Genomic DNA, 24594 nt, shown 5'->3' on the forward strand with positions numbered 1-24594 from the left:
TTTCTGGTAAATAGCATTTATTTTTTTAATTAATTAATTAATTTTTGGCAAACAGCATTTACGGTGGCTACATTCACATCCTTGTGAGCAAATATACTCTGAATGCCTGAGAGTGTCACAGTGACAAGTAACTGTGAACTTAGAAACAGGCATCAGAACCACTTGTAAGAAGGTGAAGGCTCCAGTTTCCACTACAGGGACTGTGGGGAGAAGTCAGGTTTTTGGCTTGGTCTCTAAGGCAACCTCTTAAACCCAGTATTAGCCATCCATGCACTCCTCCTTAACATCCTGGTGAAGAACTCCAGTTCTGAAGTTGAATTTCCTGGGCTCAAATCCTTCCTCTGCCTATAGGGAGGCTAATCATATGCTGAGACAACCAGAAAATCAGGTACCAGTATCTTTGGAAGTTGAACTTGATATTTAATAAAAATTCCGTAGTTAACATGAGATAAATCAGAAGTTTGGTGAGCTTCCATTTTCTAGGTGAATTTTTGTTTAAATTCTAAGTCTTCATGGAGGGTTTTTCTAATTGCTGGGGTTTTCACTCAAGCCCTGACTCTTCCTCTTACTTGCTTCGTTACTTCCGAAGTTATTTACTTTCCCTTTACATCGTCTTCTCAACTATGATGTGGGATAATAATAGTACCTACTGCCAAGGTCTGTTGTGAGGATTCCATGGGATAAAGCATAGAAAACACTCCACCCAATGCCTGGGACCGACCGACTGTCATTGTGTGCTCCGTGTCATCACTGTTCTCTCCATTCACACGTTTTTTGAGCGCCTTTCATGGGAAAAGCCCTCGGCAGAGGATAATAGTGGAATAAAAGGAAATTATCCGAGAATCAGGAGGAGGAGGAAGGGACTCAGAAAGACATTCCATTAGTCACTTCTTCCGAGGAGCTATTCTGCTCTGAATGCAGCTCACGGGATGATGGCCAACAGAACAAAAATATGGTTTGTAAGCAAGCTAGAGAAAAATGGTCACACCCCATGGTTAATCCCGGAGACAGAGCCCTAATGAGAACTCCATCTAGGCAAAGAGTTGGGATGGGTTGGAATGGATAATGTGAATGCTCAGGGAGGCTGCATGGTGAGTTAATTTGGTCTGCTGTGCCCAGAATAATCTTGGTCCCGAGTGAGGCCTGTCGTGCAGTCTCATCTTGGCTGCTGTTAACACCAGACACTGCCTTGATTCTGTGGTGACCAGAGGGGTCAGTCACCTCTTCTGTGCAAAGAACAAACAGGCTGGTGGACTTGATAGGCTTTGCTATTGTGACATCTACTTTTGGTTGAAACAAAAGTATTAGAAGATGGAAGTAACTGAGAAGATGAAGAGGCTTTGTGACATCCAGTCTGAGTTTATAGTGTCTCTCTCTTTTTTAAGATTTTATTTATTTGAGAGAGAGAGAGAAGGGGCGAGTGAGCAGGGGGAGGAGCAGAGTGAGGGAGAGAAGCAGGCTCTGTGCTGAGTGTGGAGCCCGATGCGGGGCTTGATCACAACCTAAGCCGAAATCAAGAGTTAGACACTTAGCCAACTGAGCCACCCAGGTATTCTTCTTACCCTCTCTTTTGAGTTTACACAATTATTTGGGTTAGGTCTCACCTAAGAATCCTTCCGAGTGGGAGAAGGGACATAAGACAGGCTAGGATCTCAGTAATGGTCATGCTTGGAAGAACACTGATAATGCATTAAAACTCTTACACAGACAGAGAGTGCGTGCCCACCTCCAGGGGGCCAACTCTGAAATGGGATCCAGTTTGCAGGCTGTCCACACAGACAGGCCACCACGGGCCCTGGCGAAAGCTAAAGAATACCCTTGCGTGTGTATGCATATTGCAGCGGACATACATGTTTACCGTTATCCAACAGCAGACTTTTATCCCCTTCTCATGTCATGGATGAGAACAGAACCACAGAGACTTTAAGAGATTTTCCACAGAACCAAAGCCAAGTTCAGGGCTCTCTATACCAGCCTGTCTCTCTTGCTATTAGAAAAGTTCTCAAAGCATAAGCAATTAACAGCCATGTTTAGGGCTGGCAGGGGTGAGATCACACTATTATGTAATGCCATAGTCTTTAGAACTGTTGGTCAGGGGGCGCCTGGGTGGCTTGGTCAGTTAAGCATCTGCATTTGGCTCAGGCCATGATCTGACTCCCTGCTCTTGGGGTGTCAGCTTCTCTCTCTCCCTCTGTCCTTCCCCCTGTTCATGCTTGCTCTCCTGTGCTCGCTCTCTCTCTTAAATAAATAAAATCTTAAACAACAACAACAACAACACTGTTGGTCAAAAGTAGGAGCCGAGAGCCCACGGGACCTTAAGACGCACAGATGTTAAGATCCTCTGCTGGAGGATTAGGATGCTGAAACAAGTCAGTGAGAGCAAAAGTATAAACCAGGGAACAGTAATAAGGGATTTTCCTGAGAATGTTGGTGTCATTTTGTCTTATGACTTAGCTGCCTCTCCCCCCACCACCTTGCTGCACATCTCTTCCTCCTAACGATGCATATATGCCAGCATGGGATTTTCCTGCCACTCGGGCAGATGGGCCAGGCTGGTCGCCACTTCCTTCTGGACAGGCCACCCCCAGGCCTCAAAGAATGGAGCCAGATTCTTCTGCACCTTTTCCGAAAACTTCTGCACCCACAGATTCATCTTGCCAGTGTTGTCTTTGGGGATGCCGGAGAGCGTCTGGTACTCCGCAAAGAGCTGGGTGAATGGCTCCCACCCAAAGGCCTCCTGGAGCTGAGAAGAGAAGGAAGGGACAGGATGAGGAACCAGTTTGTGGAAGTACCTTCAATACGCACGTCCAGTGTTTATCAGTCATAGTGAGTCTTTCCTCTTGATCATTCATGAGCTTCCCTTCCATGACTTGCCCCCGTGTCTCCACTCTACCCCTGCACATCAAGACAAGCCCATTGGCTCATTCCATCCATCTCTTGACCACAGAACCTGCACACCTTGAATTTTTTAGGGGACTTCACAGGGAAGCAAATATCTGAATAGACATAAATTCTCAGCAAATGAAAGTTATTATAATTACCTCTAACTTAAAAAATTATATTCCCAAGTCCCAAGTGTTTTTCTAGGCATCAGATAGGTCTGAGCCTGATTGAGATGGGAAACCCGGATATCTCACATTTTTGGTCTTTTGGACCCTAAAGGCTGGGAACGTCCAACACATTTCAGACAGAATAAAATCGCTGTTTTTATACAGCCACCTCAGATCTGTAATGATTTTCAAGGCTACTGTTTTGCTCTGTTGTACACTCCCTTTGGGGCAAAACCAGGATAACCACCACGCACATGATAAGGAGCTCAGAAGGAGAGTCTCATGTTCATGGAGGGATAGCCCACCAGAAAGCCACAAACAAGAGGCCCCTGTCAGCTACGATAATAGAGGTACAGAATGAGCAGGGGTCCTGGGTGTCAGACCACTTGCCTTTTTGTGGAGGAGAATTCTGACTCTGGGGTGTAAATCTTAAGGACAGATGACATCTGGGGAACAGGTTTGACAAATCAGTTATGTTAATGTTCAGAGCAGTTTGTTGGAGAAACAGGGCTTTGTGCATATTTCACAGGAAACCCACCTGCCTCTGGACTTCAGTGTTCTTCAGTTGGATTGGTTGGTTATTCATTTATTCATTTTAAAAACATTTTCAGGTTCAAATGGGGTGACTAAAGTAGAAAACCTTGACAATAGTTATCTCCTAAAAAGCTTCCTATAATGCTGTTGTCCCAGAGACACACCACTGTTCTCATGAAGGGATGGATGGATGCAACATTCACTTAATCCACAGAACTGAGCTGAAGAGAAACAGCCCAACAAAACAACACCCACTTCTGAAGCACTTATTAGGCGACCATGGTCAAGACTGGGGAATGGAAGCGCTGTGCTCCAGCCTAAGGAATGACTAACTCAGAACTTCTGTTCATGACTCGTAGACTAGTAGGCTGTATTTTCTCCACTTGTTTTCTAGATACTTTTCATTTCTTCTTAGTTAATATCACAAAGTACAGGAGGCCAGTAGGACACCTTATTTCCTCAAACGTAGAGAAGTCCCACTATCCAGGTCTTCTGTGCCCAGGCTGGAGGGGGTGGCAAAGGGGGTCCAGGATGCTACACAATGGAGGTCTCTGCTGACCCTCACCTCCCTGCCTTCCTTTTTTTTTTTTTTTAAACTTTATTTATTTGACAGAGAGAGATCACAAGTAGGCAGAGAGGTAGGCAGAGGGAGAGGGGGGAAGCAGGCTTGCCGCTGAGCAGAAAGCCCGATGTGGGGCTCGATCCCAGGACCCTGGGATCATGACCTGAGCTGAAGGCAGAGGCTTAACCCACTGAGCCACCCAGGCGCCCCACCTCCCTGCCTTTCTGCTCCATACCTGTAGGTATGTTTCCAGCGCTGTCCACACATTCCAGTCATTCAGGGGGGCTCCCTTTCCCAGGTGTGTTTTGATTCTCTTCTCTCTTTCTGGAGGGCTCAGAGCAGGGTGGGCCTTAGACCTGGGGATGTCCAGGACCGTTTCATGCACATAGACAGACCAGAGGTTGCAGGTGGCCTCAGTGGTGTGTGGTGGGAACTCCCACACCTGTCGCTGCTGGTTGTGACCCAGCTCATGGATGGGTCCCCACAGACCTGTGCTCCTAATGCTGGCCTCATTGATGAGCTCTTGCACTGACTCCAGGTGGCACATGATGGGGTAACCTGAGTGCATCCAGCCTGAAAATGCAGAAGGAAGAGATGAGACATGGTGAAAGTGGGGAGCACCCAGACTATCTCCCTTCATGCCTCTCTGCTGAATAACTTTTCCTCAGCATCCTGCCCCCATTAATGCCAGAGTCTCCATGCTGGCTGGAGTGTAGCTGGCTTGCTCTGCTTGGTCAGAAACGCAGTGGTCCCAGCCCCCTTCCTAGCCTTTCATGTCAGGGTTATGCCCTCCCTGCTCTGGCCCTGAAGACGATGAATACACATTACACAGCCATGCTCAGTACATTCAGGGCTTCATTTTGTGTGTTTCCTCTCATGTGAGTCTGTGACACTATGTCCTGTGTCTGAATTTGAGATCCCTTAGGCTAGAGCAATGTCAGTTCTTCTTCTGTCATGTAAGCCACTGTTGTACAGATTTATGCTCTTTAGCACAGATAATCTTCTTCTTTTAAGGAGAAGAAAACTGAAGTCTAAAGGAACATTCTCACATTTCCTTATTTTTCTCTCATGTAAACCAATCAATACTTAACAAAAACTTTTTTCCTTACTCTTTCCTTCCATTGCCAACTCTGACTTCCATTTGAAGGAATATTTGTTTCTCCTTGAAACAAGGAAGAGATGGCTCATTGTTATCTATGAACTCCTAGTAGCACTATTTAAATATCATTCTACCATCCTGTGAAATCTTACTTTGTAGGTATAAATGATTCACCTTTTCATATGGGAACATCTTTTTCACCCCCATCAAGGTCTATGTCTGTTACGTCTTTTTCCTTTACTGGTAAGATTATGCCTTCCACATATGGGGCATTAAAAAAGAGAAAAGAATGAATAAATGGTGTCCACTGACTAGGAGCACCCACCAGCTGAGATCTGCACATCAGCAACAATCCTCTCAGGACGGCAGAAGGGGAACGGCCGGGCTGCTAGCTGGGCTATAGCGTGCATCATCTCATCCCAGAGGTGGAGTACAGGCTCGGGGTCCTCCAGGTCTCGCAGGTTTGCCGTCGGCACGGTCAAGATGATATTGTCTGTTGCCAGCTCTCCCCAGGGAGCCTGCCTCTCCTGGATACATTTTTTCCACTCCTCCAGAGATGTCTTACCTGGGAATAAATATCACCGGCTTGTCTCACTTTTCCCCAACTTACTTTGAACTCCAGGAGAAGGACACTGAAATAATGAACTATTAACATGTGGATCTACATGCTATGAAGTGAAGGACAGGCCTCCAGATCTCCCCTCAGTTCTGCCCGAAGTCTCCATGGACATGGTATTCCACAGCTCCTGCCTCTGCTTCCATCTTGAAAAGCTCTTCCCCTTCTGTCTGCCAGTCCCTACCCCACCCTTCCTTCGCAACCGGCCCGTAACTATGGTGGCATCCCCAGTGCATCCTCTTCCCTCAGCATTCAGTCCACTCACCCAGCTTGTAGTAAGGGGCAGGCACAACCCTTTGGATGGTTACAGATACAGGGCCCAGTTTGCTGCTCTTTGGCACGATGACATAGAGAAGGCCACCCCAGAGGCAGGAGACAGATTGTATGCTCCTGTCCAAACAGCACTGATGAGTCACCACAGGGGCTCGAGACAGCTTGCTGGCTTTGGTCAAGTTATCTGTGTGGCAGCCAATCTGTACCTGGGGAGGAGAGTCCACCATGTGTAGGAGGAACTCGGTCCCTATGGTGTATGGGTGGGGGCAGGGGTTCGTGTGTGGGCTGCTGTGTGCGTAGTGTTGGTGGCTGTGTTGTGCTGGGTTAATGGCAGGTACTAGAAGAACACCAGCTCCCTTCTTCAATGAGCTATGCATGGAAACCTATGAAATTTTAGTACTCTGATAGTCATCGGGACTAAAAGTCGTATGGAGCCATTCTTCCAGGGATTTAAATGGCTTCACAGAGGATTGTCACCAGACAGATGAGGGAGGATAACCCTGAGGCTGATACTGACTAGGGCCCTACAAAGCCCCTGTACTGGGTCGAATCCAGGCTCTTGTGGCAGGGCCAATGCTAGTGTGCTGATTCCAAAGGCAGGATGAGCCAGAGGGGATCCTGGTCACTGCTTGTGCACCAATAGGAGACCACCCATCCAGAGGCGGTAGGATCTGGCCTGAGTGGGGAAGACTGATTACTGCTTCTGCTTTTGCTGAGGATTCCCCTTTCTGGTCAGATGGGGCTGTTTCCTGTTTTCTGGTCAGGGCTGTTCCCTGAGGTTGCTTTTCTTAGGTTTAATGTAAGCGAGCTCCAGAAAGGCAGCTGACACGGGAGGTACCCTGTAATAGGAAGTGACCCTCAGAGCTAAGGGAGGACAATTTTAATTTTGCCTCTAGAGCCTATCTTTGTGACCAAATGAAGCACACCCCTCAGGTGTGAAGGTAGTGACGTACAAGGCAGAAAGGCCATGTGCTGTTGGCCAAGCCAGTGATTGTCCTGAGGCTGTGACAGGTACTCCTGGCCCCCCTCACATCACCATGGGGAGGTATCATCATGACTCATGGAAATCCAGGGGCTTAGGTTTGAGTACCTGAAATTAGCTCTGGCATTCAGTCCCTCCTTTAGGTTCACTGAAATTGTGCTGCTTTGTCTATGAAATCTGAAATGGGCAGAATAGTCCCTTCTCGGCCTTCTGGTAGCACTGCTGAGGGCTGAGGAAAAGGAAGTGGCTGTGTGGTTTGGGGTTTCTGCAGTGGGGGTTCTGGCCTTACCTTCAGGCCGGCAGAGGCTGCAGCTTCAGACAGCGAGACTTCTGCACTCTGTCCACGTGGGAGGTAGAGCCCCGTGCTCACCCAGGCATCACAGTGGCCTGACAAAAGCCATAGGAAAGGCTGAGTTCTTTACTCACCTGCCTCTGCTGCTCCTGGAGTCTCAGAGCCCCTCCAGGAGGCACAGCCCCTGCCCTGCCTACCTCTGCTCATTCATGCTTTGGGCATGCGTCCCTCCAAAACCCTCAGCAGAACCTCAACGCTGTCTTCCCCAAAGTACACCACAGAAAATGAAGCTGCCCACCGGTACTTCAGTACCTGCAATGTCCTGTGAGCCTGGAACCCCACCTTCCCCCAGGTTCTGATGCTCTGTATGCACTCCCCACTCTGTACCTGGGTTGTTCCCATCGATCTCCACCGTGATGGGGTGTCCTGAGCTGCAGGTGCAGGTTCCAAGTTCCTGCACCAGCTGGGAGCAGTCAGTCCCAGAGCGTGCCAGCTCCGTGGCCAGGCAGAGCACTGCAGCCTCAAAGGAGTCGCCAGCCACAGGGTGCTCCCGGCTCACAGCTGGGAGGCCCGACAGATGCAGCATCTTCTTTATGAATCGGTGCAGGGATATGTAAGCAGGGACTCCCTTTGCTGGGATCTGTAGGAAGGCTGCACCATCTGCTCCCAGCTTTGCCAGCCATTGCTTTTCCAAATTCCTAGCCCCATGGCTCAGTGCAGCCTGGAATTCAGACAGTGCCTTGCGGAAATGGTAGCTCTGCATCTCGGGGGTAGGGGCAGGAAAACAGCCTGCGTGGAGAGTCTGAGCTAGGATACTGAGGCCAAAGCAGTTGAGGATGATGTTACCGGGGAAATGAGCCAAAGCAGAGCGGCCTGGATTCTGGCTGGCCCACCACCAGGCCTGGCCCCCGATCAGCAAGCCCCCACCCTCGGCCACAAACTCCTGCAGCTGCTTAGCCTCCTTGTCACTGTAAGCCGTGCAGCAGTAGACACGCAAGTCCTGCGTCAGATGGGGTTGCAGACTGCACTCCAGGCCATGTTCTGACAGGAGGGTACACAGGTTTTTTAGACTTGTGTTTACCCCAAGTTTACCTGTCTGGCCTCTGCCCAGCCAGCGCACAGCATTGAGCAGAAAGGGCCCCAGCTTGGGATAACAGAGGATGGCCTCATGGGCAGCCAGGACCACCCGGCCCCGGCCATAGCGGGCAGCTGCCAGGAAGCAGCCGAGTGAGGCATCTAACCCCAGCGGGAAGGCGAGAGCCCCGTGAACCAGCAGCTGGGAGGGGACTCCTCCCGTCTTGATGTCCAATTCTGAGATCCCTTCCAGGAGCTGCTGCTGATCCTGCCTGAGATCCTCCCCACATCTGCAAAGTGACAGGGGACAGAGGGGCTACAGTCAAGTCGGAGAAGCACTGAAATAAGCTCACTGGTTGGGGAAATATGTGTGGGGGTGCAAAGATGACCTTGTTCACACCCATTTCCTCGTTCTCACTAATAACTGCCAGGGTTGGAGTATGTGATGCCATTTACTTTATTGAGTCTACTTTATTGAGTCTTTTAACAACTAACTGATGGCATACCCTTGTCTAATTGACAGTGTTTGTTCTTACTCTGTGACACATAACATAATGGTGCTTCTTATAACTGATGTGGTCACAGACTTGATGGGGTACTGAGGAGTGTGGTAGTGGCCTTACGTGCAAATCTTAAAATCCATGTTCTCCAAGTCAACCCTTCCAGGAATTCTTCCCATGCTAGTGGGTGGTGGATATTCTGGCTTGACTTTTATGTCTTAAGTAATTACACACATGAACAAGTTAGGAAAAAATAGTCCATTCCTAGAGAAAGTAGTTCTACTTCTACATTTCTCAGAGCTAATTTTTTGCCCCCCAAAAAAGCTGTGAAAACATCAAAGTGCTAGCTCTGAGCTAGAAACACAAGTAGATTGTTTAATGCTGCACTTAAAGATTTATGGAAACCCACACTCTTTTAACATTCTCACTTATATCTGATGAGAATATTTACCACTTTTATTGAGAAATGGCCTAAGTGTAATTCAGAAAAAGTTGTATTTCAGGATTTTCTAAAAAGATGTTCATTATGAGAGAGAGAGCAGGGGGGAGGGTAGAAGGAGAGGGAAAGCGGACTCCCTGCAGATCAGGGAGCCTGATGAGGGACTTGATTCAAGGACCTAGGATCATGACCTGGGCCAAAGGCAGATGCTTAACCACCAGTCTGAGCCACCCAGACACCCACCAAGATTTTTTAAAAAACCAATTTGTAGATACCTTAAATGTCAAACAACGGGAGATTGGTTAAATAAGTTACAGGTTAACTATAAATGGCATACCATATGGTAAATTAATTAACTATTAGATAATATTGGAAAATGCTTAATGGAAAAATTCTAAAATCAGATTCCAAGATACTGTGCCCTAAATAAGCCAAATTTTGTGAAATGAACCATCAAAAACAAAGCCTAAAACAAATAGAAAACACAAAACCAGACACAGAAGCAGAATCTAAAGAATATTAATCAAAATGTCTTCAGTGGCCATCTTGTCTAGTGGGATTATACCAAATTTTAATTAGCTTTGTAAAACTTTATTGTCTCATAATAAAAATCAAATGTTGTTAAAAAATAGTTTATTTAAGTAGCAAAACATTATTAAAAAAGTACCTCTTGTACAGTTTCTCCTTAATTTCCCTTCAGCATAAAACAGGAGCAAATAAAAAATTGGCATTAATTATATCATGGCTTGCTCTTTATCAGTGAAAAACAACAGGTAGATGTATAAATTAATGTGGACAGGTGTCCAGAACATTCTGCTGAGCAAAAAAATTCTAAAATAGCAGAAATGGCAATGCGGTTTATATAAGACAAAAATAAAGACAATATATGTTAGTGTAAATGTCAAAAAACTCAGGGTAAAACCACAGTAAACTTTTGGGTTATGGGATAGAGAGAGCTGTTATTGAAAGTGATGGTCAAAAGAACTTTAGCCTCACTGGCATTTTTTCTTTTTTCAAATAAGGAGAATGTACAAATGTAATTTCTCAGGTAATTAAGAACTAAAAATTAAGTTTAAGGTGTTAAGGTAACTGCTAGAAAAATAGAAATGAAATATATAATCTCAAATGTGTTGGGGAATTTAAGGAATAGAGAAAACTTAGTCAAGAAGGAAACAAAGAGAACATAAAAATAAAAAGAAGGCAAGAGTAAGAGATACACTATAGTTATCACTATATATGAATGGATTAAATTTCTATATAAAAAGACAGAGGCACCTGGATTAGGCTAAGGTCATCTAGGTATAAGCTGCTTATAAAGACAGACTTGAAACTGACACAGAAGGACTGAAAATGAGGTAATCTACATATCAGCAAAACTGTATCTGAAAAACACAGCATAAAGAAAGCAGAAGTACCAGTATTAATATGAGATGCAACTGAATTAGAGGAGGAAAGATAAAACTTTCATCAGCTTTTAGGGTCCTAAAAACAAAGTGCTGAAAGCAAAACCACTAAAAAGCAAATTAAAATTTGATGAACTTATAATTGTGTTTGGGAAGGTAATGGCTCTCTAGTTTCCAGTGGGTCAGCTACATTAAAAAAAAAAGAGCATAGAGATGATTGAGCAGAATGAAAAACACACTTGATTAGAACAGAGGATAATGGGTAATATTCTCCTGGACTCTGAGGACAAGACAAAGCCTAGAATGCCATATTTCACTAATTTGTGGCATAAATATACAGAAAAAGCAGACTTTCTCAAACAGGATACGTTAAGTAAAATACCAGTTTTCAGCTCACACACACGCACCGAAGAGCAGATTAGATGATCTGTATCAAGCTTCTCAGAGTGGTAGCTCCCTCAGTCCTGAGGTGTGAGAATGGGGACAGCAGTGTAGGAGGGAAGACAACCTGCCATTCTTCTCTATACATTTCTGTGGTCTGTATGTTTTCACTGAAAGCTTGCATCCCTTTAGAAATATTTTTGTGCAAAGATGGGGTGTTTCCCAAAAGAAAAATGAAGGAAGGAAAGGCAAGCATAGTAGAACATAGTAGATGAGACACCAGGTAATTCTTAGCAGACTGACAATGTTATAAGGGCAATATTAATGATCTTAGGTATCTATCTACCAATATTTAAAATCTTGTATATGATCTATTTACAATACTGAAGTCTGAAAAATAAAGTAGCTATTGCTTTATGAGGCTTAATATATGCTAGGCTTTTACACATATGGATTATCTCTTTTAAACCTGAAATATATTATTCTTGCATTACAAATGAAGCTTAGAAAAGTTGGGCAGCTTGCTCTATGGTTCTTAGCTAATACCTGGTGGAAACAGGAAGCAAATCCAGGGTGGTGGTTGTCCACACAGCAGAGACTCTCCTTTAATTATTGAGTTTTGGGATTAAGCCCACAACTGGGTATATGTCAGGCAACACATATAGGTTGTACAAAGGAGGCTTTAAATAGATGTGAAAGTTGGGGTGCCTGGGTGGCTCAGTAGGTTGAGTGTCTGGCTACTGATTTTATGTCAGGGTCCTAGGATCAAGTCCCACATTGCACTCCAGACTGAGCAGGGAGTCTGCTTGGCGTTCTTTCCTTCTGCCCACCCCCTTCCTCTCTCTCACATAAATAAATAAAACCTATAAAATAAATAAATACACAAACGAATGAATGAATAACAGACATATAGATGTGAAGGTGCAAACAATACAGCATTTATGAAAAAGGAAACACTGTTTCCTCAGAGCTGACAGCACAGGTGGCACTGAGGAAGAAAGGAAGTGAGACTGCTGGTGCTCAGGAAAGACAACAGATTGATGCAGGAAAGACGTTAGGGTTAGAAGCTGACGGCTTTTCAAGAATTCTTGAGATGTCTTTGGAGCAAAAAGATGGTTTTATTAAAGCATGGGGACAGCACCTTTGGGTACAAAGCTGCCCTGGAGTTGTGAGAAGCAATTGATAATATACTTGGAGTTGCAGGAGGTAAGGGAAAAGGGAGGCTTTCAAGAGAAATCTCATAAGCTCCAGAGGACCTACAAGATCCTGGAGGCCTTGCCATTGTCAAGGTTATTTTTCCCTCTAGTCAAACATTAACATTAAGGCCACTAGGAGTTTCCTTCTGGAATTAGGGTTATTGGTAAGAATGCTTTTTTTCTTGAAAATCACTAAGACATTTGTAAACTGAGGGAGACTCAGTCCTATTGGACTGAGATCCCTATTAGTTAACCATTGGTTTTCCCCTTTCCTTAGTGTTAGAGCGGGCAGGAGCGCCTGAAGAATGTCACATGGATCGCGCCTGGAAGTGGGGAGGGGGTTTGTGGGTATGAACTTGTGATTTGGCCTCAGCTTGCCTTTGGCTCCCTCATTATAGATTACAGCTGAACAAGCAGGCGATAGAGGGAGCGCAAAGAGCCCTCCCAGTCCTGACAGCAAGGACAAGAAGGCTCAGTGGAAAGTGAGTCACTGTCCCCTTCACCATACCATGGCCTCATCTGTTCTATTCCTCGTGATGCCGAATTGGCTTATTTTTCTTGAGGTGTTTGGTTCTTAATTCGTTTTCTTTGCTCTGAAATCCTCCCTTTTCATCTCATTCTGTCACTTATTTAACATTTATTTTTAGAAAGGTCTAAACAGAACATTCAGGGAATCTGCGTCTGTTCACTGGGTCACGTGTTTCTTCAGACATGACTGATTCTGTTGTCTTTCCATACTAAATTTCTGTCTCTCTTCTGCTTCCCTTTTAAATTTATTGCAGTGTTTATTTATAGAGTCAGCGTATGGATTTTTTTTTTCCCTGATTAGCGTCAGCAGATCCTTCCTATGCTTTCTAACTTACCCAGGCCCCATGTGTTTGTACGCACACCTCACATCCATCCATCTTCCCAGATAACATGGAGGTTGGTATGTTTCTGCTTTCCACTTCCTTGTGGCCTGAGGGTTGTAGCACAAACTGAAGGACAAAGGTCACCTGGGCCCACTGCTGTGCTCGCTGGGGGCTAGTCCCTCCACTCTTTGGGGACCGGAGGTAGACCTACTCCACCCACCAGGAGTGGAGCACACTGCAGGAGTTCCAGCCACCACCCTGCGGGGACGATGGAGCTCCAGCATCCTTTTCGGCTTCCACCAAATCCTGAAGTAGCTTTGCTGCTTTTGTGCTTGTGTGTAATCTCACCCACTGTGTTCATTCTTCTAGAACAGGAGAAGACATTAATGATAGTTCTAGGATTTGTGGTTTCCACTTCTTTCTGGTCTCTGGGGTGGGGGTGGGGTCAGGCGATGCTGCATACCTGCCCTGTACCTGTCAGCCTCACAACTGCCACCTTCCGCTCTTTACTTAGCATTTTTCATTCATTAGTCAGATTGGTGGAGACTGCAACTCCATGGTCCAGCCTCACCTCACACAACGTGGAAACTCTTTGGTACTGTGGTGAGGATCACTTGACTGAACACGAACTCTTCAAGAAATGCGTAAGCTGCCGGCAGATGTTTACTTCTTTGTAAGCAGTTCCCAATATATTCTCCACCTTTTAGGTTACGCCACATGTAAATATATTGAGGCGTTGTTCTAGGAATGATTTTGTTTGTTTGTTTGTTTTTTTAGGAATGATGTTTTTGCTAGACTCTTCTGTGTCTTGGTATTTTGCGTCTGAGTGCCTTTGGATCTGACTTTGCATATTAAAGCAAGTGCCGTGTCCTCCTCAGCTTTATAAGCATAGGTGTGCAGTCAGCTCTTGCCCTTGGGGACAGGACAGGGAGAGTATCTTCTGTTGGCTTTTAGAGAATGCCCCTCCCCTTTGCAGACAGAGTATTTCCTGTCTCCAGCAGGAATTTGAAGTTAGCAAACCTGTTGGGTCAGTCCAGGAGCATTTGACAAGATTTGCTGGCAGGAAGGTTCCCTAAAAACCTCTAAGGGGTTGCCAGGTGGTGGAGGAACAAATCTGAGCCAAGGGACTAGGCTTAAAGTAATCAGGCCTTCTTAGACTTCAGAGCTGACCTGGTTGACCAGATTCAGCTCATTTTTTGGCTGAGCTCCCCCGGCAAAACATTCCTTAACAAGAAGTTAAGTGTGGGGTTAATACTGTATACTAGGCTACCCTTTCTTTTTTATGGTTTTGGATATGTACTCACGTATTCATTAATTTATATAGCATACAAATAATCTCTTGCTCTCTACTACGTTTCACACAGCAGGCACTGAGAATAAAGCAGCAAACAGGACAGGCAAGATCAAGGCATACATGCAGCTTTATGTCCTGGCTGCTGGGCAGGCACTCACAAGGGCACAGGTGGGATATGATGTGTGGATTGTGATCACTGATGTTTAGGCCATAAATGGGGAAGAGTGACATTGGAAGGTCAGTCCTAGATTCAATAGGGTCATGGGAAAGGCTCCTCTTGAGGAGGGGGTTTGAGCTGAAACTGAATAAGGAGAATAAACTGACTTTTGAGAGCTGAGGGAAGACCCAGAGTAGGAAGAGAAATATGAAAACCAGGGTTTAAAAATAACTTTGCTGGGACACTCAGGTGGCTCAGTCATTTTAAGCCGCTGCCTTCGGCTCAGGTCATGATCCCAGGGTCTTGGGATTGAGTCCCACATTGGCTCCTTGCTCAGTGGGGAGCCTGCCTCTCTCTCTGCTTCTGCCTGCTTGTGCTCTCTCTCTCTCTCTGACAAAGAAATAAATAAATAAAATCTTAAAAAAAATAATAACTTTGCCATCAAATTGCCAGTGTTATTTTTTGAATAACTGGATTTGCAAATCTCCTGAAAGTACGTAACAGAAGAAACCTAATGTTACACTTATGGTCTTTAAATTTTTGAATGTGTGTGGCTGATGTATCAGCTACAGCTCCTCCTTGAAGTACCCAAATTAGAAAATACCTAAGTACTCAACAAAAGGACACAGTTAAACAAACGATGGCACATATACTATGACTAGAAACTCCCATTAAAAGGATTGTTGTTAAAAACAGAGAAATGGTTGGGGCGCCTGGGTGGCTCAGTGGGTTAAAGCCTCTGCCTTCGGCTCAGGTCAAGGTCTCAGGGTCCTGGGATGGAGCCCCGAATCAGGCTCTCTGCTCAGCAGGGAGCCTGCTTCCTCCTCTCTCTCTGCCTGCCTCTCTGCCTACTTGTGATCTCTGTCAAATAAATAAATCTTTAAAAAAAAAATAGAGAAATGGTTTTAAACAAATAGAGAATAGCAGTACACAATCGCAAGTAGCAAAATTGATGTATGATGATGGAAGTTACAGAAAGGTCAAGATTGCGATGGGGAGATAATGAGAAACAAACATATTCAAGTGCTTTAATGTCACATTGTTATTTCAGTAATAGTTTTGCAAATAAGGAATGAACTCCAATAACGTGGAAGAGTTATTTTCATACATTACCTGAATGTTCCCAGCACTTCTGTTGGTGATTCAAGTAGAGACTAAACACTACCATAATGAACTGTGGAAACTATAGTTAACACTACTGTAAGCCCTGTGCCCAAAATAGTGTCTAGAACTTAATAGGCACATAGTATGTTCTATCTATCTATCTATCTACCTATCAATTTTTATTTATTTTGAGAGACAGAGAGAGACAGTGTGTGTGCATGGCAGGAGGGACAGAGAGGAGGAGAGAGAATCTTAAGCAGGCTTCTTGTCCTGAAAGAGTCTGTCATGGGGTTTGATCTCATGACCCGAGTTGAAATCAAGAATTGGAGCCACCCAGAGCCCCAAAATACATTTTAGGTGAATGAAAGAATGGACAGGTACTAGAAAGAGGGAAGGAAAATTGACATGTTAGGGGAATTTGCTTCTTTATCTATTTTGTTGCCAATTTAATAAAACAATACAAGATGTGAAAGAAAGACATAGTATAATTTGAGGAAATTTCTGTGTTGTTTAAGATTTTATAAAAAGGCATAAAAGTAATGTAAAAAAGTCTTCTTTGGGTTATAATTATAGATAATTTGAAGAATACAGAAATGTTTAAAGATAAAATAATCACCTATCACTATTAATATTTTGTTGTATTTTCTTCTAGTGTTTTTTTCTACTTATGTATGTACACATGTTTTATTATATTTGGCATCAGCTGAGTATAGTTTTGTATCTTAATTTTGTCTATGATGAGTATTTTCTTATTCCTTATTGTAATACGTCTTTAAGGAGCTGAAGAGTAAGATATGCCATAGTAATTTAAGCAATGTTCCATTTACTAGACACTTAAGAGTTTTCCCAGTGTTTTACTTAACAGTGAAAATATCACTAAAAGTATTTGCTACTAATGGCCCAACTTCTGTCTGACCCTTCCATCTTCCCTTCCCCCAGAGACATTGATTTGCAGAGTCCCTTCCTGTAAACCTCCTGCACATTGTATTGGTCTTTGACTTGGGCTCCTGGGGATCCCAGTTCTGGGGGATTTGGTAATGTTTAGCTGAAATTACATTTACAGTTCTGCTTTGACTTGCCAATTTCATTTCCAGTGATATGGCAAAAATACGAAGACATATGCACATAGGCATTTATTGTAGTATAGATGTAATAGTAAGAATACTGGGGAAAATATTATTAGAGATATTATTTCTAATATTATAATATTAGATATTATAATACATAATATTATATAATAACAAATAATAAATATATAATATTATATATTTATATAATATAAATTATAAATAATATTAAAAACTTGAATGTCTGTCAGTAAAAAACTAACTGGATAAACTGTGCTGCACCTGTACATTTCAGTGTAATAAAATATGTAGTGTATATCTATCGGCTATTATGAAACCGTAATATAATCTGCTTTTTAAAGCTTTTTTTTTTTTTTTTGAGAGGGGGTGAGAGCAGAGTGAGAGAGAGAGTGAGCACGAGCTGGGGAGGGGCAGAAGGAGAGGGAGAAGCAGACTCCTCGCTGAGCAGGGAGCCCGACAAGGGGCTGGATCCCAGAATCCTGGGATCATGGCCTGAGCCAAAGGTGGATGCTCAACTGACTGAGCCACCCAGGCATCCCCAGAAAGTAAAGTTAAGTAAAAAAAGTAAGACGTAGAAAGTATGTGTAGCATACTATTATCTTTTTCAAGTGTGTGTGTGTGTGTGTGTGTACATATATAAAACAACAGTGAAGTAAAAATAATTTTTTTTAGAAAGGGAGAGAAGAAAATTATATAAAGGGAATAGGGACAGAAATTGACTTCTTAAGGTTTTACTTTAGATCCACACAGCTGTGTTACATAATTATAAAATAATATTAATTCACAAAAGCAACTCCTGAAAGCAACAGGAAAGTATCCAAATGAATCTACTTGCGTATCCACTCAGTGGTATTACCACAAAGAGAAGGGCTAATATAAATGTCGTTAAAGGATGGTAATTTGACTTTATGTACCTCATAAAAAATATCATAGGGATGAAAGGAACTGGAAATAATCTTTAACTATGCTGGTAGTACTGTTATTTTGCAACTGTTACATGTGTGTTGTGGCATAAAGTCAATGAGTTATTAAGGTGCTTTCTGTCAGAGCTAGGCTTTCTCATCACGGGAAAATAGGAGACAGATATATGATTGTTGAAATAAAATAAAACTTTGTAGCCCAGAAGTTGAATTTGAAGCAACAGTATGAACTGTTGATGTGTTTTTAAAATACTTACTTTAAAATACTTCTTAGCTCTGCCCACTCAAAAGCCCTGGAAGCAATGATCAACCCAGAAGCAGTGAGCACCTCAGCAGACTTTGGCTCCTAAACACCATTTCCCACTCAAAGAAGGCAGGCTCCTTGGAGAAATGGCTGGTCTTGGGCCTGGGGCAGGAATGTGTAATGTGAGACCTAATCAAGTCCATTACAGTTGTGTCAAAAATTTCAGGAGTTCGGGAGCCTTTTTGTGACTTGGCTCACAATGGCCAAACATCAGATGACCGACAAAGCTACTTCATCATTAGCACTGATAAAAATAAATGAAACACATTTATTATGTGAGTGTTTCAATCCATGCTTTGGAGACCTCTAGAAGATTCTAGGGATCCACTCCAACCAGTGTTTTGAAAACACTGGTTAAAAAGGGGAGAAGAGGGAGAATCCAGGATTTAATTGTGCCTTCCCTACACAGATTGTACCACAGGGCAAGCTAATAATGGAAGAATGAAAGTTCATTTTTTGTTTAAAGATTTTATTTATTTGTCAGAGAGAAAGAGCAGAAGCAGGGGTGTGGCAGGCAGAAGGAGAAGTAAGCTCCCTGCTGAGCAAGAAGCCTGATGTGAGAATGGATCCCAGGCCTCTGGGATCATGACCTGAGCAAAGGCAGGTGCTTAGCCAACTGAGCCACCCAGGCATCCCAGGGAAGTTCATTTTTATAGAAGTATTCTAAATATTAATGAAAAAATGCTAGAACTTTAAACCTACCATTTTATAACCACTAATGAATTAACAGATCTAGGGCTAGACAATGATGATTAATGACTGCTAATACCACAGTGGGAGAAATAGACATTGTGTCCCATCCTATGGGTAGAAGCCTGAAGACAGGCAGGCAGAGAGAAGGAGTCTAGGTCTCTGTCTCGCCCTTCTGGCTGTGTTTCTGACAATCACTATCTCTCCTCTGAGACCCCACCCAGGTCCCAGGGAGTGTCCTAGCAAGGCACCAGTGTCCACCAGGTGACTCAGCTCCTGGGCTCCAGTGACACTACCATCTTCCTCTGCAGGTGGCGCTATTGCTAAGCCTTTGGTTACCCTTAGAAAACCCTCTCTAAGGGTTTTCAGCCCTTGAATCACCGTAGTCAGTTCCATGTTCTAAGTCCCCCTGGAACACCAGCTAGTCCTGACTGGGTCTGACCGATAAGCCTTCCCCGATGATCTAAATACCCTCCACCCCCTTCTCTGTTACTCTGTCCACTTATCCTGCTGTGCTTTCCTTCTAGCTCTTATCAACACCTGCCAGATTTTCTATTTATTGGTTTCCTCAATTGCCTAATCCTGCACTGGAGTATAAATGAGCAGATAGTAGGACTTGGCCCGCTGAATGGGGCCCGGCACAGGGTAGTGCTCACACAGATAAACCAATGTTCTTTCATCTGTTTGAGAGACACGCATACACACTCTCACCAACCCAGGAACTAGACACCGGAGACGGAGAGGTGAATGAGATAAGGTTTTCTATTTGGCTGCAGGACTGAGTAGCAGGCAGAACCCAGCCTCTTTGGGCCTCAGTGCATTTTAAGAATCCTGTTTTTGGCTTGTGGTGGTTCCAAAACAGACTAGATAAGTATGTGTATTGAGATGAACCTGAAGGGCATCTGGGTTGCTCAGTTAGTTGAGTGTACGATTGAGAGAACCAAGCAGATTCCATACTGAGTGCAGGGCCCAATGCCAGGCTTGATCCCACACCCCTGTGATCACAACCCGAGCTGAAACCAAGAATTGGACACTCAACTGACTGTTCTCTCTTTCTCTTCTTTCTCCCAATCTCTCTCTTCTTATAAAGCCACTAATATCATCATAAGGACCCCACCAGTTAACCCCTCTCACTGAGCCACTTAGGCGCCCCTGAGCATCTGACTCTTTTTTTTTTTTTTAAGATTTTATTTATTTTGACAGACAGAAATCACAGGGAGGCAGAGAGAGAGGAAAGGAAGCAGGCTCCCTGCTGAGCAGAGAGCCCGACGTGGGGCTGGATCCCCGGACCCCGGGATCATGATCCGAGCCGAAGGCAGAGGCTTTAACCCACTGAGCCACCCAGGTGCCCCGAGCATCTGACTCTTGATCTCAGCTCAGGTCTTGGTCTCAGGGTTGTGAATTCAAACCCTGCTTGGGCTCCATGCTAGGTATGGAGCCTATTTAAAAAAAAAAAAAAAAAAAAAATGGAGGTGCTCGGGTGGCTCAGTTGGTCAAGTGTCTGCCTTCAGCTCAGGTCATGGTCTCGGGGTCCTGGGATGGAGCCCATTGTCGGGCTCCCTGCTCTGGGGGGAGTCTCCTTCTCCTTCTCCCTGGCTCATGCTTGAGCTCCCTCTCAAATAAATAAAATCTTTAAGAAAAAAACCTCATCAAATAGTGAGATGGATCTATTGTTAACATGTATTGGACTCCCTGTTGGGAAATACCACTCACCTCACATGGAATGGGATCTTGGGTATCTTCTTAGAGACCTTGAACCGGTCTATGTCCCCATAGATGTCGGTGAAGAATACTCCGGCCACACTTGTCACCTCATTCCCAGGGAACCGGGACAGTACTCTGTCAGGACCATGCTGACTGGCCCAATACCAGGCTTGGCCCCCGATGAGCAAGCCGCCTCCACTTTTCACAAACTGGATCAGCTCTGCAGTCATCGTAGTAATGTAGGCACTAATGCAGTAAACTCCCACGGGAGCCCCCACTTCCGGCTGCACTTGTGCCGGAACCCCAGAGGCTTGCAGGATACTTACTAGTGATGGCAGAGAGGGGTGCACTCCAGTGGGAGCCGCAGGTGAGGGACAGAGCCAGCCCACCGCATTACGAAGAAATGGAGCGAAGCCAGCATCCAGCAGGTAGCCCTCATGGGACACCACCACCAGGCGGCCTTGGCCATAGGAGGAGGCAGCAATGAGGACCTGGCCCTTGTCATTCACCATCACTGGGAAGGCAGCCTCCCCAGTAAGAAGCAGTTCACATGGAATGGGGCCCTTGGGGACATTCCAGCCGGTCACTCCGTCCATGAGAGCCTCAAAAGCACAGGCTGGAGTTGTTGCCATGGTTCAACTAGCTGCTGCAGAGAAAACCAAAGACTCAGCTTGGTCGGAGCTGATGAAGGACTGAGTAGAAACACAGCAACTAAATGCATGCAAACAAAAACCATTTTCTGGGTTCCCTACTGTGCACCAACCACTGGGGTGCAGCAAGGAACACCGCAGATGAGGGCCCCACTATCATGAGTCAGATATTTCAGAAGGGAAAGGACAATAATAGGTAGAGAAGCAGATAAATGCAGTAATGAATAACTATTATGAAAGTAAACCAGTGATGTGTTATCAAGCATCTGGAGAATTTAGATTGTGTGACAGGAAAAGCCTAGATGAGGATGTGACTATGAAGCTGGAACTAACATTTCAAGTGAGATCGAAGTGCTATAGGAGAAGAACACACCGAGTCCAAAGAAGCACCTGGCAGGGTTGCCAGAGAGCACCGGGCAGGGCAGAGCAGAACGTGAGCGGCTCAGGGAGGGGCTGGGTTCTGCAGGGCCTGGTATGAGGTGACAGCTGGTGTGCAGAAGTTGATTTAACATTATGCTGTATCTCTGTGGACAAAAAGATCAGGCAACCTTTCAGAAACTGCATTTTGGAGAGTTGAAACACCTCTCAGTTTATCATGTCTGCCCTAACCTGTATGTGGGTAGCATTCCAGAGGTCTTTTAAAATTCAGTGTGCCTAAAATTGAGCTTATTGTTCCCTTAAAGCAGCTCCTCTTGGATAAATGACTTAAGCCTCAGTTTCCCCACTTATAAAAAGAGAATCGTACACCCCTGGGGGGATTGTTTGTGAAGATTAAGAGAATGCATAGAAAAACACCCTGTTGTGAGTGCACAGTAAGTGTGGAAGAAACACATGGGTCTGCCCTTATGTTGACCTTTCTAGCTTCCCCAAGTGACAAGGGCCATGTCCTGGGTCCCCTGTCTCTTCCAGTCACCTGACTTCTAACTTCAGCAGTCGCCATGAAGGAATTTCCTGAGCGCTCAGATGCCTCCACCTCAGATGCAGGTGCACAGGGGCAGCTCTGAAGTGGTGAGGAGCTGACACCCGGGGGCAGTGGGGGGTGTCGGGGACACGCTCCATGGTGGTGGACCTCAGGTGCATTCTGGAGTTCCTTACAGGAGAAGCTGAGATCCAGCTGCCCGCAGTGGTAAAAGGCTCAGCCATGCACGCTTCACTGCCTTTCCCTCCTTCCTGGTTCTCCCTCCCCACCTCCTCACTCTGGCATTCTGGGCCCACTTCCCAAACAAACCACCCAACTCAAGTCCCTGTAGCAGGCCTCACTTTGGGGGAAGAAACTAAACTGAGACACCAAAGCTCTCCTCTACCTTTGGTTCCTTCCTGCCACTCTCCTGCTTCCATACGCAGCCAGCGGCCCACCTCACTTTGCATCGTCTGTCCCTGGGGTCTCGCAGCCTGTAGTCACATCTAGACTAAGTGGATCTGGTTTTAGTGCCAGGATGGACTCTCCTTCACACTCTTCCTTAAGCCACCTTACCCACTTCTCTTCGTAATAACCCTCCAGTTTCATCCTCTCCCCATAAGGTAAAAGCTGAGTGCCTCACACTGGATCCAGGGGCTGGGCTCTCCGCCGTTTTCCAATGTTTTTCCTGAGGCAGTCTCCACAAACCTCTAGCAGGCTTGGCATCCCTGAACCTCCCCCGTATTTCCTGTACAAGCACAGCTCCTTTCCATTCCCTAACTTCCTTTCCCAGCCAGCCGCTTGTTTCTCAGTAATGCTCCCAGGAAAGGGAACTCACAAAAGAGAACCAATACCCACATGAGCATCAGAGGGCAGGTGGGTGATCTCCGCTTTCTGGTGCAGCCGTGGGGAAAAGCAGTGAAAGAGGTCAGGACTCCTGAGGTCAGGATCATGGTAACTACTTTTGAAAGAGAAACCAGGAGATGAATAATAGTTCCCCCGACTCTGACTGCAACTCTCTAGAAGTAGATGCGGGCGAGCGCGCAGACACACTCACACCCATCAGATTCCTGACTTACAAGTTCAAAGAGGCGAAGAAATGTGTTTTGAGACGAACAGCAAATAGCACCGGGCTGGCTAAAGGAAACGAACCCCTGGATCAGAGAAGAAAGAAACACGCGGAATGAGGGCATGTTCTTGGACATGCTTCCGACACCCCGGCCGCGCCCGCCTGCCCAGGTGCTCGGTCCCCGCCCCAACCGCAAAGCTCTGCGACTGGCAAACTCACGGTCAGTAGTCGGTTGTGCCGCGCTGGCTCCGGGCGCTGTCGACTTTTGTAGTGGCGCAGTGGATGGTCTGGAGGCTGGGTGGACGGGCTGGGGGCGCGCAGTTGGGGCGGTCCTGGTTCCAGGTGGAGGGGGCGCGTCGGGGCAGGGCGGGAAGCGGCGCTGGATCTGGAGGTGGAGCTGGCGGGGCGCAGCGAGAGGTCGGAGAGCCGGGCAGACAGGGTGCTGCGGCAGTCCGGGGTGGCGGAGTACGCCGGGAACTTTTGAGGACGGCGGGGCAGGGAGCGGCGCGGTTGGGGCGGTCCCGGGCGGAGCCGGCCCGGAGCAGAAGGCGGGCACTACCCTCGGGAGTTGCTTCCGCTAGGCGCCTCCCGACCGGATGCAGTTGGGGCGGTGTGGCGGCTTGCGGGGCTCCTTCGGGGTGCGTGGCTGGTCCTCGCAGGAGGCAGGGTTTCTCAGGCTGCAGGTTTCAGGGCCGAAAGTGGCCCTCCGAGAGTTCCGGGATACAAGAGGGAGGTTTGCAAAGTTGCTGTCACGCTTGACGCGAAAAGCAAATGCCAAGTCCCCAGTAAACCACATTCGGGGAAAACAACGCCCAACCGCAGCGTAACCCGGGGCCCAACGATCGTCGCTGGGAATCAGGCGCTCCCAAGTCCGGTCGTGGGGTGCAGCCGCAGACAACCGCGGCTCCTGCGTTGCAAGGCTGCCCCCTGGTGGTCTCCCCGTGTGGGCGGAGAGTGGAAGCTGTCCCGGGAACTCAAGCTAGAGCGCTGGGTTCGCCAGTGTAATAGAAATTAGTGCCACGGATATTCTTGTTGCAGGGTTTCCTTTAAGTTTATTCAACGCAACACTGCTTCCTATCAACGTGAGATTTCCTTCTAGAAAGCGACTCAGCCATCATTTGCCTAGAAAAGTATTTCAGAACCTCCAGACTATTCCAAATCCTCCACCCGACGACACCAAATACCCTGTTTCTGACTCTTACCCAGGTTGCGAAGCCACACTTACTTGTTGGAGCGCCGATTAACGTCGGTTTCTCTCATAGGCTCTCTTGCTGGGAGTGTAGCGTCTGTCCCCGCTGTGTCCACCATGGCTAGTTTCATTTCTGTCATGTAGTAGGCTCTGGTTGCTTAAGATGTAAACATGTGGTTGGATAAATGAATAACCATCTGGAGAATGTTCAGAAGATGTCTGCTGAATTAGTAAATAACCGAGTCTTTGGAGGATGAGTGGAAATCTGTTTGGCA

At 45.9% G+C, this 24594-nt stretch overlaps 1 protein-coding gene across 9 annotated transcripts; it reads right to left on the reverse strand.

Moving 5' to 3' along the window:
* Positions 1 to 23988, reverse strand: TCAF2 (TRPM8 channel associated factor 2). 9 transcript variants are annotated; one of them, XM_059172135.1, is made up of 10 exons: positions 23350 to 23988; positions 23141 to 23215; positions 21537 to 21687; positions 20523 to 21159; positions 7796 to 8772; positions 7406 to 7503; positions 6127 to 6340; positions 5571 to 5810; positions 4382 to 4719; positions 1 to 2743 (listed from the first exon to the last, which is right to left on the reverse strand). In XM_059172135.1, exons 4-10 carry the CDS (start codon positions 21143 to 21145, stop codon positions 2495 to 2497), a joined length of 2739 nt encoding a protein of 912 aa, XP_059028118.1. In that variant the 5' UTR covers positions 21146 to 21159; positions 21537 to 21687; positions 23141 to 23215; positions 23350 to 23988; the 3' UTR covers positions 1 to 2494. The 9 variants fall into 9 exon arrangements, with proteins under 9 accessions (XP_059028118.1, XP_059028120.1, XP_059028121.1 ...); XM_059172137.1 differs by lacking the exon at positions 23141 to 23215; XM_059172138.1 differs by lacking the exon at positions 21537 to 21687.
* Between the last annotated feature and the right edge of the window lie 606 nt (positions 23989 to 24594).

This window comes from Mustela lutreola, chromosome 4, assembly GCF_030435805.1.
Source record: "Mustela lutreola isolate mMusLut2 chromosome 4, mMusLut2.pri, whole genome shotgun sequence".
In the NCBI taxonomy this organism is placed as follows: domain Eukaryota; kingdom Metazoa; phylum Chordata; class Mammalia; order Carnivora; family Mustelidae; genus Mustela; species Mustela lutreola.

Coding starts and splice junctions, on each gene's coding strand:
- TCAF2 (XM_059172139.1), bottom strand. CDS start 21,145: ATGGCAACAACTCCAGCCTGTGCTTTTGAGGCTCTCATGGACGGAGTG. Junction 7,504..7,795: donor GATCGATGGGAACAACCCAG/GTACAGAGTGGG, acceptor GGCTTTTGTCAG/GCCACTGTGATGCCTGGGTG. Junction 4,720..5,570: donor TGATGTGCAGATCTCAGCTG/GTGGGTGCTCCT, acceptor CTGCATTTTCAG/GCTGGATGCACTCAGGTTAC.